Source organism: Neolamprologus multifasciatus, chromosome 4, assembly GCF_963576455.1.
Source record: "Neolamprologus multifasciatus chromosome 4, fNeoMul1.2, whole genome shotgun sequence".
In the NCBI taxonomy this organism is placed as follows: Eukaryota; Metazoa; Chordata; class Actinopteri; order Cichliformes; family Cichlidae; genus Neolamprologus; species Neolamprologus multifasciatus.
Window position 1 is genome coordinate 25,688,368 of NC_140442.1, and position 15,546 is coordinate 25,703,913.

The 15,546-nt window shown below is 41.8% G+C and overlaps 1 protein-coding gene across 3 annotated transcripts in view; it reads right to left on the reverse strand.

Moving 5' to 3' along the window:
- Positions 1-15,546, reverse strand: part of pkn1b (protein kinase N1b) — a 45,307-nt gene that overhangs the window by 3,741 nt on the left and 26,020 nt on the right. For all 3 annotated transcript variants that reach the window (XM_085158373.1, XM_085158372.1, XM_085158371.1), the window contains 17 exons: positions 13,846-13,991; positions 12,822-13,035; positions 12,525-12,719; positions 12,267-12,376; positions 11,095-11,238; positions 10,840-10,915; positions 9,035-9,164; positions 7,456-7,546; positions 5,333-5,424; positions 4,911-4,983; positions 3,583-3,674; positions 3,266-3,442; positions 2,763-2,825; positions 2,586-2,662; positions 2,334-2,476; positions 327-434; positions 73-153 (listed from right to left, as the gene is read on the reverse strand). In XM_085158373.1, coding sequence (XP_085014499.1) covers positions 73-153; positions 327-434; positions 2,334-2,476; positions 2,586-2,662; positions 2,763-2,825; positions 3,266-3,442; positions 3,583-3,674; positions 4,911-4,983; positions 5,333-5,424; positions 7,456-7,546; positions 9,035-9,164; positions 10,840-10,915; positions 11,095-11,238; positions 12,267-12,376; positions 12,525-12,719; positions 12,822-13,035; positions 13,846-13,991 — 2,012 coding nt within the window. The remainder of the gene's footprint in view (positions 1-72; positions 154-326; positions 435-2,333; positions 2,477-2,585; positions 2,663-2,762; positions 2,826-3,265; positions 3,443-3,582; positions 3,675-4,910; positions 4,984-5,332; positions 5,425-7,455; positions 7,547-9,034; positions 9,165-10,839; positions 10,916-11,094; positions 11,239-12,266; positions 12,377-12,524; positions 12,720-12,821; positions 13,036-13,845; positions 13,992-15,546) is intronic.

Sequence of the window (15,546 nt, forward strand, 5' to 3'; positions counted from 1 at the left end):
ATTTAGGTTTAGGTAGCTGTCAATCAACGTTCTCGCCAAGGAAAAAAAAATATGAAAGAAAAAAATGCTCACCCTGAAAAAAGGCTGCTTTTTGACCTCTTCTGCATCCTTTTCTCCAGAACCGAGACGTCTTTCGGGATTTCTTCTCAACAGCTAGAAAAAACCAAAAATGTCACTTATGAGCACAAAAAAACGTGAAGACATATCAAAACCTTCCTAAAAATCAAACAGAAAGCGCTATATAAATGCAATCCATTATTATTATTATCATTATTAGAAATACACAAAAGCACAAAATAACTTTAAGAAAGCATCGTCAGTCTGACCCGTCTCATGATGCCGATGGCCTCAGTGGTGAGGAAGCGTGGGTAGCGGACTTCATCGTTCACTATGCTGTCAAAAACCTCCTCTTCATCATCACCTGGGAAAGGAGACTGAAACAAACATAATACATTACACATCTGTAAAATCTGATTAGGTTAGCTAACAAATAACATCAACCAGGAACAACTAATGAGTTGTAAATAATTTTTTATCTTTATGTTATTTCATCCAATATTTTGAAAGGAAAAAAACGCTTCAAAATGTCACTTTTTGATGGTTTGACCGAGTGAAATATCCCATTAATGCATGCAGTTGTCTGGTCTGTTTAAATAAATGTCTCCACTATAAGAATGACCCAGTGTGATAAAACGGCAAGTGCTCAGCTATCAGGGAAACAGCTGCTTTTGTGACACTGGCTATAAGTAAAGAGTTAGCGTCTGTGAGAAGCCTCGTAAACAGGTTTTAGTCTTCGAGGTCCTGCCGACGGTTACTGCCTGTATTATGTTACAGCTCAGCTGATGGTAGAAGTAGATGGAAGAAGAGGACACGGATGAGACTGAAAACACGAGGTAAGTTTACGATATAAGGCTTAATTTAATTATTCTAAAAAATAAAAAGTTTTATTCAACTACATTCTGTAGCATACTCATCATTAGTTACAGTGGTATTACACTGTAACTAATGACTCTTGTCACACTTGGTTTAACATTTAACCAACCACACACTCAATATATTTATGGACAAAATGCTGACTTTAAGTAATTTGATTATATGTAAATTTTTCATAGAATATTGGTACACGAGTACAATAAAAATGTTACATTTAATGGAACCTGGTCAAATGAAATTTACATGACGGGTGTAAATTAAATTAATGATTCATTATTAAGATAAATAAACATTGGAGTTTATATATTTCAGCTGCTCTTTTAAGGACCTTAGAAAGAAAAGCATCTGGACTTCTTTAAGTTGCTTAAAGACGTTTCACCTCTCATCCGAGAAGCTTCTTCAGTTCTACGGTCAAATGGTGGAGAGTCCCAGATTTAAGCCCTGTGGGAGTGTCCCCCCGAGAGGGACAAAGGACCCCCTAATGATCCTCTACCTAACCCCACGAGCCAAGGAGTGAAAATGGGTGTGGGTCACAATCAGCCAAGGTTTGGGGTGAACTCACTATGAAATCTAGCCCCACCCTATCATGTGATTACCTGAGGTCAGAAGGCCCAGGACGTTGTAGAACATTTTTCTAATGCATAACAATACACCTGAAGCAGCTTAGCCACCATCCTTATTTAAGTAAGACAATAACCAGACCATGTTACAGCACTAAAGAGTTTGGATGCCTAATCACCCACTGACTACCTCTGCTGCACTATGACATAAAAAGTCTTGATGCTCATCATCCAGGTAAGTAAACCTCCAAAAGTTGATTCTGTTCAAGAGACTGAAGACCGAGACTGAGACTGAAGAAGTCACTTGGATGAGTGACGAAACGTTTTTCCCACTGAAAATGCTACGTCCAGATGAACAGAATCAACTTTTGGAGATATGATGTATAAGTCCCACATCAAGCACGAAAGAGAAAATATTCTGCTTTCAAACCTTAACCTAACAGCTTCATCTGCTATCAAACGTTTTAAAGTGTTAAAAACAGTAAACATGCCCCTGTCATGACTTTTTATGAAACCTAAAGATGGCATCTTCAGTGTTAGTGTTTCATTTTTTGTCATTTTATTTGACATCCAGGCAGGAGATAAGAAGCTCGAAGAAAGATGGGTATTCATGACATTTACACAACCTTTTCCCCACTCCTGTCATGCTCAGTGGGAAGCTCAGAAGGTAGCAAGTCATGTAACTCTGGGAATCGGGGAGCATCTGATCCTCTGCGTCTGAGCTTGGCTCAGCGCTGCAAGGATCATCTACCCTTTCTACCCTAACAACAATCACATGGATGAGAGCAACGTCAGGAGAAAATGGCCCCTGTGTGAATGTGGTGACTGACTAGTTCTCACCTCTCCCACCAGCATCTCATAGACGAGCACCCCGAGGCCCCACCAGTCGACTGCCCTGGTGTACGATGTGTCGGTGAGCACCTCTGGGGCCAAAAACTCAGGAGTCCCACAGAATGTGCTGGTCCTGTCTCCATAACCCATGCCTCAGAAAAGAAAGAAACAAAGGGTGACCAACGTGTGAGGGTTGAGTCAGATTTAACCAAACAGAAGGGAACAGAGGATCAGTGTGATCAACATACGATGAACACTCACCTTCTTTACAAAGCCCAAAATCAGCTATTTTAACATAACCCTCAGTGTCCAGCAGCAGGTTGTCCAGTTTAAGATCCCTGATGGAAGAAAAGGAATCAGATTTATGTCGACTACTTCAAAGAGAAAGGAAATGTATCACGTGACAAATGCAAAGACGGAGGCGATACAAACACTCACCGATACACAATCTTGTGGTCATGAAGAAACTGAAGACCCAAGACCACACAGGCAGAGTAGAACCTGTTGTAGAGACGACAGAAAGCAAGAGACACAGAAGAAAAGTGTGAAGCATGACTTCAGTCCCATTCCTCCAGGTGTATAAAGTCTGCGCACCGAGCCATTCATGAAAGAATGAGTCACACTAAAGAGCTCGCTGAATTCAAGCTTCGGTTTGTCAAATTTCTTCCCGCCTACATATCCCACAATTAACCGTGTTATTGTAGAGTGGAAGCATTTACGACCCACAGAAGCTCAGCCACAAAGGAGCCTACTACACAACGTTGCAGTGCGTAGATGTCACAGATGCTCTGTTGACTCAAAAACTGCTTCAAACACATCCGTACACATTAACATCAGCAGCAAAACTGTGTGCCAGGAGCTTCATGGCACGGGTTTCCGTGGCCGAGCAGCTCCTGTAGATATGATGTGTAGGTATACATGCATGACAAAGCAGAACTCACACAGCACGTTGCTCAGAAAAGACGTCTGCATGTATGTGCATCATGAGGTCTCCTCCTGCCGTGTACTCCATGACAAAACACACATGTTCTGGCGTCTGGAAGCATGCAAACAGGTTGACCAGGAAGGGATGGTGGGAGCCGTTGACGATCTCAAAGATCCGCTTCTCACACATCAGACTGGAGACGGACAGACAGAGGAAAGGGGGAGGGACGGGGAAGGAGGGGGGATGCACATGAGACAATCATTGTGTAATTATGAGGTGAATGAGCTCTTGTCGTGCAGCAGAGATGTGGTTAAGGTGGTAAAGCACAGCTACCTCTCCACTTCATCACGCGCGACGATGTCTCCTTTCTTCAGGGCTTTGATGGCGTACTGGCTGCCTGTTTTTTTGTACTCTGATAGCAGCACCTGAAGAGTCCGACAAAAGCTTTCGTTAATCACTTCAGAGTTTTTGTTGAGTAACTCTCTGCTAATGGAAATGAACTGGAAAAAAGTAACAGAAGGCAGGTGTAATTCTGTAATTTTGTCTTTGTGATCAAAAAGCATATCTAATAAAGCACTCAGTACTCTCCCTCCTACCCAACCTGCCTCAGCCTGAAACCTAAAGCATTTTTCTTTTCAATAAATATGAACTTGGAGCAACCCTGCATTTATCCGGGAGGTGAGTATTTAGGGAAGTATGGTAAAATAGCCTGTATTTGTATAGCGCTTTGGTGGTGATGGTGGTTTATTTGGTTGATCGCAGCTCTATTATGTGTTCCTTGGGCTTCGTTCAACAGTATGAATGGACACATTTGAGCTTTATCAGTATTTTCTGACAAGAATATCTTCGTACTCTGCAACTAAATTTAGAACGGCCTTGAACTATGTCCAGGCTGGCTGAGGAAATGCTTTACCTAATACATCCTATCCTCAATACTGATATTTGGTAATCCAATATTCCAATATATTGGCCAAAATGTTTTGTCTTACAGACACATGAAACATAAACAGATTTCACTAACAATTCTTACGGGTAGTTATTTATTTACTAGTTCATATTCTCCCCGACTCCACTCAGATTAGCAGGTAATATTGTTTGTGGCTTCAAACACCTGTTGCCAATAAGGAAGTTACAAAGTGCCCTCTGGTGGACAAATAATGCAAAGTCAACACTCGTAAAACGGTTAAAGGGTGCTTCCCCCATCTCTTCTATCATTTTTAAATGTTCATTTATCTGCTGTAATAAATGAAAACGTTCTCAGCTATTTACATCAACAGATCTTAGTTATTATAGATACAGATATATAGATATATATAGCTAAGATCAGCTGATATACTGGCTAAGATTAGTAGGTATGATCTGCCACTCACAAATCGGTTGGATTCTGTGAAAAAGCCTAGAATTCAAAGCTCATAGGAGGTGTAATACCGAGATCTAATACCAAATGTATGATGGAAAGAATAAAACTGTTCAGTGTGCACGCTTCATCAATCAAACAGTTACTTCACATGCGCACTTGAATGAGGCCCACAGAGCTAAAACAGGCTAAAATGCTCCATGGAGCTGCATGGAGCTTGTGTTTACTGACAGGCTGCTAATATTAAAATACTTATTTACACAACAGATGTGTATTTTATCATTTTGAAAATGAAACACAGTACCTTCCCGAAGTGGCCCCTGCCGAGAACAGCGATCAGCTTGAAGTCCTGCAGGGAAAGAGGTCCTTTGCTGGGCCTGAGAGAGGGAAATTACTATTATACAGCGAATGCAATAAATGTCTTTCATAATGTTCAACAAAATCTGTTACGTACACCAGAATCTCGCTTTTCTGTTCTGCGTTTTAGCGTCTAACGCAGTAAAGCATGTCTTATTCTGGGGTGACATATGCAGTCATCCATATTAATGATGACTCAGCGTTAAAATCAGGTGTTAAAAAAAAGAGGTTACGAAATATGGCCATATTGTGTGAGGGGGTGTCTTCCTGGTGTCATGCTGTGCTGGCAATATTGCAAAAGACATGCTCAGGTGTGGGTTCAAGTGTGCGTGTGTGTGTGTGTGTGTGCGTGTGTGTGTGTTTCTGCACCTGCTTAAAGAGTTGTGGGATTGTGATCTGATTGGCGTCTCCTGAACAGGGACTTCTGGTTTGGACGGAGGCTCAATGACCGGCGTCTGTTCCTGTGATAACAGGGGAGGGGAAATGTGAAACACCAGCATACTGAATGACAAGAGACACAAAGGGGAGATAATACCAATAAGGGAATACAGCAAAAAGAGGGCAAAATGATGGAGAACATCTGTAGAAGCAGACAATTAGTCAGTGATGCTCATCGAGCCTGATGGTCAGATCCCCCTGTTGGCCGACAGCCTCGCTCCTCCCCTCTCCCCTGTCCTCCTCGCTCCCCTCTCACTGCTAATTAGTTGTCTAAAAAAACATCAGAGTAATTAATCTCATAATACTTCAACCCCGCTGAACACACCATCTGCCACGAGCCCCTCTCCCCCTCTGGCTCTCTCTCTGCTTGTCTAAATCTGTCTGTCTTCCTCCCTGGCCTCTTATATTTAAAGTCACACTAGCTCTGCTGGTATACAGTGTACTGACAAGCCATGTTGCATAAAGTGTATAATTTGGATTATTACATTTAGAATGCAAAGAATGAAATCACCAAATTAAAGCTTATATTTGAAAAGCTGATATTTTGTCTCCTTGTTTAGTTCCTGTAATAATGTAATATTATTTAAAGGGATCATGGTGCTTTATAATGTAAAGTAAAGACCCTACAATAAGACAGAGAAAACTCAGACGACACCCTATGAGCAAGCACTTGGCGACAGTGGGAAGGAAAAACTCCCTTTTAACAGGAAGAACAGGAAGGGTGTTCCCATGATGCATTGAGTATTTCTTCTTCAGTCACCTTTCTCACTCACTATGTGTTAATAGACTTCTCTTCACTGAATCATACTTCTTATTAACCTCTGTCTCTCTTCCACAGCATGTCTTTATCCTGTCTTCCTTCTCTCACCCCAACCGTTCCCAGCAGACGGCCCTGCCCCTCCCTGAGACTGGTTCTGATGGAGGTTTCTTCCTGTTAAAAGGGAGTTTTTCCTTCCCACTGTCACCAAAGTGCTTGCTCATAGGGGGCCATATGATTGTTAGGTTTTTCTCTCTATGTATTATTGTAGGGTCTAGCCTACAAGATAAAGCGCCTCAGGATGACTGATGTTGTGATTTAGCGCTGTATAAATAAAATTAAATTTCTTTCACATGCTAAAATAACAGAAAAAGGTCTGTTAGCTCGTTGCCCAGACAGTCTTGTATTTTTAATAATGTCCCTTTTTTCTACATTAGAACATTTCTACAGTACATACAGCAGATACTGGTTTTTGTCATTTAATTTTTAATCTACTCATTATTTACTTTGGTATTTCATGAATGGTCGTGGAGGAGATGCAAACTTATAAAAATATAGTTAAAAGTTCAAAATCTATGCACTCCTTTACTTTTTCCAAATCTTTCCAGTGGGCCGGATTGGAATCTCTGCCGGTCCAATTCTGTCCCCCGGGCCTTATGTTTGACATTAGCCTGTTCAATTATGTGATGCAATTTTAAATAAATTAAATGATTTAATGTCTCTGGATTTAAACCAGAATAAACGGTGTATTTTTGATAATCGTCATAATCTTTAAAGCAGTTCCTGAAAATTCTTTTCCTTTTATTCTTACTAAACTGCATTGTTTTTAATAATAACTGTTTCCCTTTCATAAGTAAGTGAAAATGAAATAAGTTTAATTTTCAGGCTCAGTTAGTTCTTTGCTTCGCTGTCACAGCTCCTCTATTTTCCACCTCTCTAGTCTTCACTCCCACACTATCACCCTCTGCAGACTGTGTTCTTCACACTGGGAAAATCACACAGATTTGGACTTGATCAAATTAAAGCTCCCCTCCATCCAATTATGTCTCATTAAAGCTGTCTCCCTGAGATTTCAGTTCACCATTTGGCTAATTATTCATTCTTTCTGTTTCTGTCTCCACTCAGGCCCCGGCTAGGCCGGTCTTGGATTTCACTGCAGCCCACAGGAAGGCAGCCTGTATGACAGGGAGCACTGTTTTCAAGACAGAGGCTGCAGGTAGGAAAACAGGAAAATGGTAACATGATAGTATAAAGATGTCCATCTTTTCCTCCAACGGAATCTCTGCATCTCACTCACCACAGGAGCAGGTGAGTCCACTACATCTGTCTTGACTTCAGGTTTTACCAGATGGTCAGCTTCCAGGTTTAGCTTCTCCACTGAGATTTCCCTGCAGAGTGCACAAAATAAAGAAAAAGTAAATAAAACTTTTTGGAGGCACAAATAAAAGCATTACCGTATTTTCTGCACTATAACCGCACTTAAAATCCTTTAACTTTCACAAAAATTGACAGTGTGCCTTATAATCCGGTGCGCCTTATGTATGAATTCTATGTATGAATTCTGGTTGCGCTTACTGACCTCGAACCAATTTTATGTGGTACACGGCGCTCAAAAATCTGTCAAACAATGTTTTAGCAGGACTTTGGTAAGCTATGAAGCCGTATCGCTTGATGGATTGTCGGAGCATTACGGCTACCGTAGTCAGAAGCCTCGCGGAGTAATCTGGGTCCAAAACTCCGTCCGTGCAAACAAACACTGCTGAGTGTTTTTAACACTGAGAGTTAAAAACTGCCTAAATTCTTTCATCCTTAATAAAATAATCAGTGTTGCTGCTTTACCAGGTGTAACAATTAAGTTTAACATCCATGAAAACAGAATTTATTAAATTCAGAGGAGTTAGAAGTTAGCAGGAAGTTAGCTCGCTAGTTTCCACCTAAACATGATATAGCATGTTCTGACTGAGAGAAATTTCAGAAAAAATTAAAACGTACAGCCCTGCTGTCAGTTCCAACATAAACGAAGACAGAAAACTAAACACCAGTGATGCTTATAGGGTTACTGAAGTTGGGCTAGCTGGTATATAACGATGTGCTATGTGATTGCTAGCGACACAGCTATGTTAGCATAACATAAACACAGTGAAGCTGGAGGATGAACGCTAACTTTTTCCCACTCAATAAAAGTTAATGTGAGGGTTCCCAATGGTTAGGGACAAATGCAATCGCATGGCAGGATGCTGTAAACGGACCAAACTTCAGTCGGGAGAACAACTGAGATAATCCATCCACAATACGAGGTTAGTCATTAATATACTGCAACAACATGGGAATAGAGCAGCTGTGAGAGAATTCAAGATTAATGAATCAATGGTACGGAAGTGTAGGAAGCAAGAAGAAGAGTTGAGTAAAGTTTGACTTATCTGACTGTTTTGTTTTGCTTAATGCGCCTTATAATCCGGTGTGCCTTATGTATGAAAACAGACCCGTTCATCGACAGTGCGCCTTATAATCCGAAAAATACGGTATTTAGTTACTGGTAAAAAATGAAAATGAATACACCGCCAACAATAAACTCAACTGCAAGAATACCCGCTCAGGTGTAACTCACACTGTCTAAATGATACAATAATAACAATAATAATAATGACAATATAAAAATATAAATAATGGCAGACATTAAAAAGTTCTTTAAAGCTACATTAGATCCACCACCCATTAGCAACTGATCCAAAGTGGTCAGATATTGATTCCTTTAATCAGCTCTACACTGATCAATGACCACGACTTAAAATAAACATATCCTAAATTAATAACTGAAATGCATTAAGGCATACCATATGCATTTCAGTCCACCTGCAGACACATTAGTTACATACCCTGCACTGGTTGTGAGCGGGCTGCTTGTGAAACTGGGCGTGCTGCTTCCGCTCGGGATGACGTTCCTCAGCAGGCGGACCCAGGTAGCGATGTCCACGTTCATCTGACGGGCCCGCAGGAAAGCTTTACCTAAACGTACACATTGCCAAATGTGAAAAAGAAACGCTTCAGCTCAGCTGTCAAATGACATGACTCTATTGCATGTGACTTTTTCATGTGACTGTATTTCGTGTGACTTTTTCATGTGAGTGTTTTTTTGCTTTTAACTTTCTACTTTCTGCCGTGATAAAAAAAATTCCCACATGTGGGACTAAAAGAGGTTTAGCTTATCTTATCTTTAGAATGTGTGTCTCATAAATTAACAGATGATATTATTTCAAGTCCTGTGGTTTTATAAACAAAACTTCACATGCAGCAGGCTTGAAGCAAGTAAAATAATATCTTAATTTAGAATAACTGATGTATGTATCATTCAGCAATTCAGTTTATTTATACAGCACCAAATCACAACAACAACCACCTGAAGGTGCTTTGTATTGTAAAGTAACGACCCAACAATAATACAGAGAAAACCCCAAGAATCAGTGGGAATGAAAAACTCCCTTTTAACAGGAAGAAACCTCCAGCTGAACCAGGCTCAGGAAAGACTTTGCTGCGACCACATGGACACAAAGGTGCTAGAGTTGCTTACCTTGCAAATAGTGGCTGATCCACTTTACCCCCTAAGCTATACCAAATAATGTTTTAAGACATGCATTCCTTTTCCTTTTAACCTGACGGCATCTGAATGTGTGAATGTGCAACCCGCTCAGACCTAACAACATGCAGTAATGATCACTTTCAACATGGCACAAGTGAGAAAGTCACTCAGAGTCACTGAGGGGAAATTACAGTTGTGCACTTGTCTCTCCGACATGCTGAGTTGTTAGCTTAGCTAACAATAACTTTTTAAACAGGGGAAAAACCTGCCATGTGACACACTCGCTTTAAGCCTCCGACTAAAAGTTTAAAGTTTTTGTTGGAGGTACAAACATACCTTTCCAAAGACCTCTCATGCTCATGTCAAATTTTGAAGCATAAAATCTTCACCACTGCTCACCAGTGCTGGCAATAATCCCAGTTAACACTAATAGGAGCTGCTTCAGGAAGCTTTTTGTTGTGCATTTATTACAATTCTGCAGCATCAGATGACAGAAACCTCTCATTATCTTCTCCAGAGTGAAAGGGCTGCACACATTTGCATGCAACACAGAAAAACATTATTAATTACCAAAAATTAATTATCCCCGACCTGCTGACAGTGTCTAACACCAAATGACACCAAGATCTTTACTTCACAAAGATGATCTCTAAGCTTTTTTATTTTTTATTTTCCTATAACCTCTCTAATTATTAAGGCAGCTACCAAAAAACAGCTGCAGTTAAGAAAACTGACCTCATGCATTATGCATCACTTGGTGTACTTTCCATCACTGTGTTCTGAGTACGTCTGAATGAAGCCGTGAGGAGCAATCATGCAAAGAGGATCCATGTCTGAATGACAGATCGCAGTCACAGACCAATAAAGCCAGCAGTGGTGACTTAACGCACACACGCTTCTCATTCTTTTGTTCACTGGTGGATTCAAGTCTCCTTTTCCACAAGTAGATGGTGCTGCAGAGCACGTACACGTGGTTTTACACAGCTCTAAAAATTGATCTGCTTGTCAAAAAAAATGTGAAACAAGAAAAGCAGCGAGCTGGGAAAAAGATTTTAAAGTCCAAACGTGGATATAAAAAGGTTGTGTGTGAACGCTGGAGCATACCGTGCTGCTTAGAAAAGACTTTCTTCTGCCTCTGGAGTCTTCGGCCTCTCTCTATGACTGGATTGAAGAAGGTCACCTGAAACATGCACAGTTACACGTTACAACTCTAGTCTGTGCCTGAGGTAAAAAAAACACAGCAACCGTGTTTTTTAGGTGCTTTTGTGTTTTAGTGTTTGCAGGCAAATATGAATGATGAGGAGGTTCTGATGAGACTAAAAGGGAGCTGTAATGTTCACGCATGTGTCTGCCCAGTACCTCAGCCAGCAGCAGCCCCTGTGGCTCCAGTTCCAGCTGGACTTGGTGTCTTTGGTTGTCCAGGAAATCTTCCAGCTTCAGGTACTTCAGAGCACACAGGGAGCGATAATCTCTCCAGTACACAGCGATCTCCATCTCCCTGGACTAATCACAAAACACGAACATTCGATTGCTTCGATACATTAAAAAAAACAAGTCCGCAGTTCTGCTTCAGGGAAACCGTGAGAAACAGGATCTAAGCTCATGCTTGGTTATCGCTATAGGAACGACATTTGCAGCTCAGTGACAGTGTAAACATTTAACAGGCAGTTTCTTCATCGTGGTTGTGCACTGCGAAGTTGCTCCCCAGATTCAGGCTGTCAATGCAGAACAACACAATCTTCTTCACTATCTTCCTAACGCCCCTCTGCTCGCCAGATTTGCCTTTCTGTGACTTGGACAACTCCCTCCTCCCCACCAGAATGTAAATCTGGTTGAATGATCATAATTTTGACACACTGGAGGAGATCCAGTGGGCATCTCAGAGGCACAAGGACGAAGAGGGCAAGACTTCCAGGGAGAGATTTATATATAGCAGCTGTGCTGGAAATCGTCCAGTAGTGCGCTAGAACAGCGGTCCCCAACCTTTTTTGCGCCACGGACCGGTTTATGCCTGACAATATTTTCACGGACCGGCCTTTAAGGTGTCGCGGATAAATACAACAAAATAAAACTAGTACCGGTACCGAACAAAAAGATTTATTCATAACACATGTGAAAAGACCCAGGAAAACAGAGTTAACGATAAAAACGATAACAAAATAACACTGAAAACTGATAAAAACCCTGATAACCATACATTTCACACCTGAGCCTCAAGCCGGTACCAAACGACTCACGGACCGCTACCGGTCCGAGGCCCGGGGGTTGGGGACCACTGCGCTAGAAGATGATACTGAAGGGGAAATGTGTGAATTTAAACCAAGTATGGAATTGGAAACAAATCCAAGTGAAAAAAAAAACCAAACAAAATCTCTGCTCTACTTTAAAATGAAGGTATTTTTCTGGGTAACAACCCATCAAATGCACTGTAGTATGTGTAAAAGCCCATGAAAAGCACTGCTTGACAGCTTAGGCTAGAACCACAGTATTTCTGTGACAGTGTAACAGATTGAGAGTGTGCTTTGTCGTACTCTTTCCAGCTCTAAAGTGAAGGTCTGGTCCCAGGCCTGCTCTCCAACTGTTCTCCAAGCTGTCTGACCCACCACTGTGTTCTCCAGCTTCAGCACGGCGCTCACTTCCGCTGTTAAAGATACACAAACAGTAAAAATGTCGACTGCCAACCGGGGGCTGAATTTTATTAAATTATAAGCCTCAAGTGTCAATTTGTTTTAGTTACTACAGTCATCTAGAGCTCAATTTAATGGGAAAAAAAGACCAGGAACACTTACACGAGAGGTCCTCATTCTTACTGGGGATCTTGAGGCTCATGCTGCTGGTGCTCCGGCTGTAGAGGCCGCTCAGTTTGAATGAGGAGCGTCCATCTGGTGTGGAGTAAGAAGGCAGAACGACAGGGGTTCCTCTATTTCTCCCTGGAACGACCTCCAGCAGTCCCACACAGCCCAGAAGACGAACCTGAAGACTGCCTGGAAAGAAAAGGCAAAGAGGAATTAACCTTACGTTTTTGAATAATAAACTCTGACTGAATATGCTGAAAGCTGTTTTATTCTCCTATTTATTCTGTCTACCTGTAAGGGGTGATGGTTTGATCAGGGTGCTGTACTGGTTATGGACATATGGGGTGCTGTGACGGGAGCTGAAAGCTGAGGAGGAGGCCAGCACTAGCTCCTCTTTGATGAGGCAGGCTTTGGGATGATCCTCAGGCAGCTCCAGCAGTCTTTGTTCCAGAGAGCATCGGAGCAGGTCCAGACGCTGGGACGAGCCGCTCAAACCACACTGAGCCTGCGGAGCGCAGAAAGAATACAAAGCTGTGCGACTGGAGACAGATTTCAGATTGTTTTTGTGCTAACGTCTTTCTTGTAAATGGTGAAAGTCTTGTCCTTAAAAAACAGGAAAAATCCAGCAAAGACCTGAACCAGGACCTGAGAGAGTAACAGGTCTGTGGGTCAAATGGGCTTTCGGCTGAACCGTCAACTGTTCACTGAAGCCTCATAAGAAATGGTTTCACTGGATGCTTCAATAAACTGCTGCATCCATTTCCTATTTTTCTTGCAAAATGAGGAGGCTAAAGACTTCTGCATGGAACTGTAAATGTATGCACTGATCTTTTTAAAGACACTGACATTATTTAGCAATGCTTAAAGGAAAAAAAAGTCAGAATTAGAAAATGTAACCAAATCTCCTTGAAAATGAGTTCTCTGGATTATGTGGATGTGTTCGCACCAATAAAAGTACAGGTCTTTGCTTCTGCCTTTTCCAAAGAAACACTGACACTTTAAGGATTGGCTCAGTATTTAGGAACAAGTGTTATGACTCTTTCACTTTCTTTCAGAGAGATACGTGACTGATATCACCACAAAGGTACAGCTAGTAATTGGTTAGCATTGTTTGACTAACATCTGAGACTGGCAATTGTGAGAAGCAGCTAGCCTGGATCTGTTTAACCGTAACATACAGCACAGAACTCAGCATTTTCGATTACATCTACCCAAAGGAGAGACGCAAATGAAACTTTTTAGGGTTTAAAACAGATGATACTGCCAGGACTGTAGATCTCTGACCCAGAAAAAGTTCAACCATCTCCTCTCTGACCTCAGCAATGGCCTTCTTATCTTGGACCTTTCCCGCACCCAGCAGTCGCATCATGTTCTTGGCTCCCTCAGCCATGGCGTGCTCCACACGGTAGTGATGCCACAGCTCCTCCACACGCAGCTCCGCCCCACACAGGTCCGGCTTACCTGGGACAAGGTGTGAACAGCACACAACATGAACAAAGGGCAAAAATGACTAAATATGACATAGAAACAGAAAGTGTAACGAGGCTTTTTTCCAACAATGCACTGGATCCTTTGTTTCCATTTGCTCATAAATATAACCTTAAACACTGTGAGAGTTCCACACAAACCAAAATTTGCAGGAGAAATCTAATTAAAGCCATAAAACAAACAAAAGATGTTTTACACTTGGTCACCCCAGGCTAAAACCTCTATGGTGGGGTTTTAAAGAACAGGCTGTTAATCCTCATCAAGCTGGAGACGGTTACAGAAGCATATCTCGCGAATTTGATCCTCACCAGTCAGATGTATGAATGTGTGTAAGAATGAAGGCCACTTAAAGAGCACTGTAACTCTCCACAATCTGCAAACCGGTCAGTTAGCTAATTAGCTAATTAGCCAGGAGTGTTAAGGCCTGGGTAGCTTCGGGGAGGATAAATGACATCTGTCACGTTTATGAGGCCACCATCAGGAATCATCACCATCACTGAACACGAACAGCGTGCATTGCAGGTCTGCAAGCACAAAGCACTACTCTCATTAAGGAACCATGCTAGCTTGCTTGAATGAAGGCTAAATGATCTTTAGATCATTTGATCTGCAGATCATTTAGATGAAGGCTGTTTAAACAATGCTGTGTGGATGAATGAGAGCAAAATGGATTTCTCAGTAAGACAACAATCTCCAAACATACAAGTTGCTCTACTAAAGTTTGCTTAAAGTCTTGACCTTAATCCCACAAAACTACTGTGGAAATATCTGAGGTGAAAGGCTCATGAGATTGCAGATACCCTCCACAGACACGTAACATTTGATAATTTTGTCTCATGTGTCACAGCGGTACAGAAAAATTTTCCAAGAGAAAAGTTCTGTAGTATCGTTGTACTCATTTGACATTGTGTTTTTGTCTGCCTCATTTAAAGCCTCTTTTATCTCTGGTTGAGGTCGCTGCCGACTTGTGGAGAAACATCTGACTCATTTCTGGCGCCAGTAAACGCTCCACCGTGTCAGCTAGCTCGTCTGACACGCTGGGTACATTGTGCGCAGGTCCTTGTGAGTGAGCGTGTAAAATAAACATTAAAGCTTAAATGCAAAGACTTCCACGGAGCTGAGAGGAACTGGAAAGTTGGGTAATACCCTCAAGAGTGACTGCATTTATGCACCAACAGTCATGTGATCTGCGTTAACATAAAAATGGCAAACTCGGCAGTTTTAAAAAAAGCTGAAGTAGCAACACGCTGGAAGAAAAGTGGCACAGACCAAAACAAAAAACATCTTCCCAATCGAGGTGTGTGTCTTTATGTCAGCGAGCTTGGTGTCCTATCTAGCGTCGCTGCTGATCTGAGCTTTGTTTTATCCTGCCTGCTTATTCTCTTTCATCTCTCACTCCTTCCTTCCCAGCGCTTCGCTCTGTTGTCATCTCTGACTCAGTCCTTTCAGGCTCACTCCCTTCCTGGCTCCCCGCATCTGCCCGGCCTGCTCTCTAACCTCTGTTAAATGAGCCATGGCTTTTAGTTGT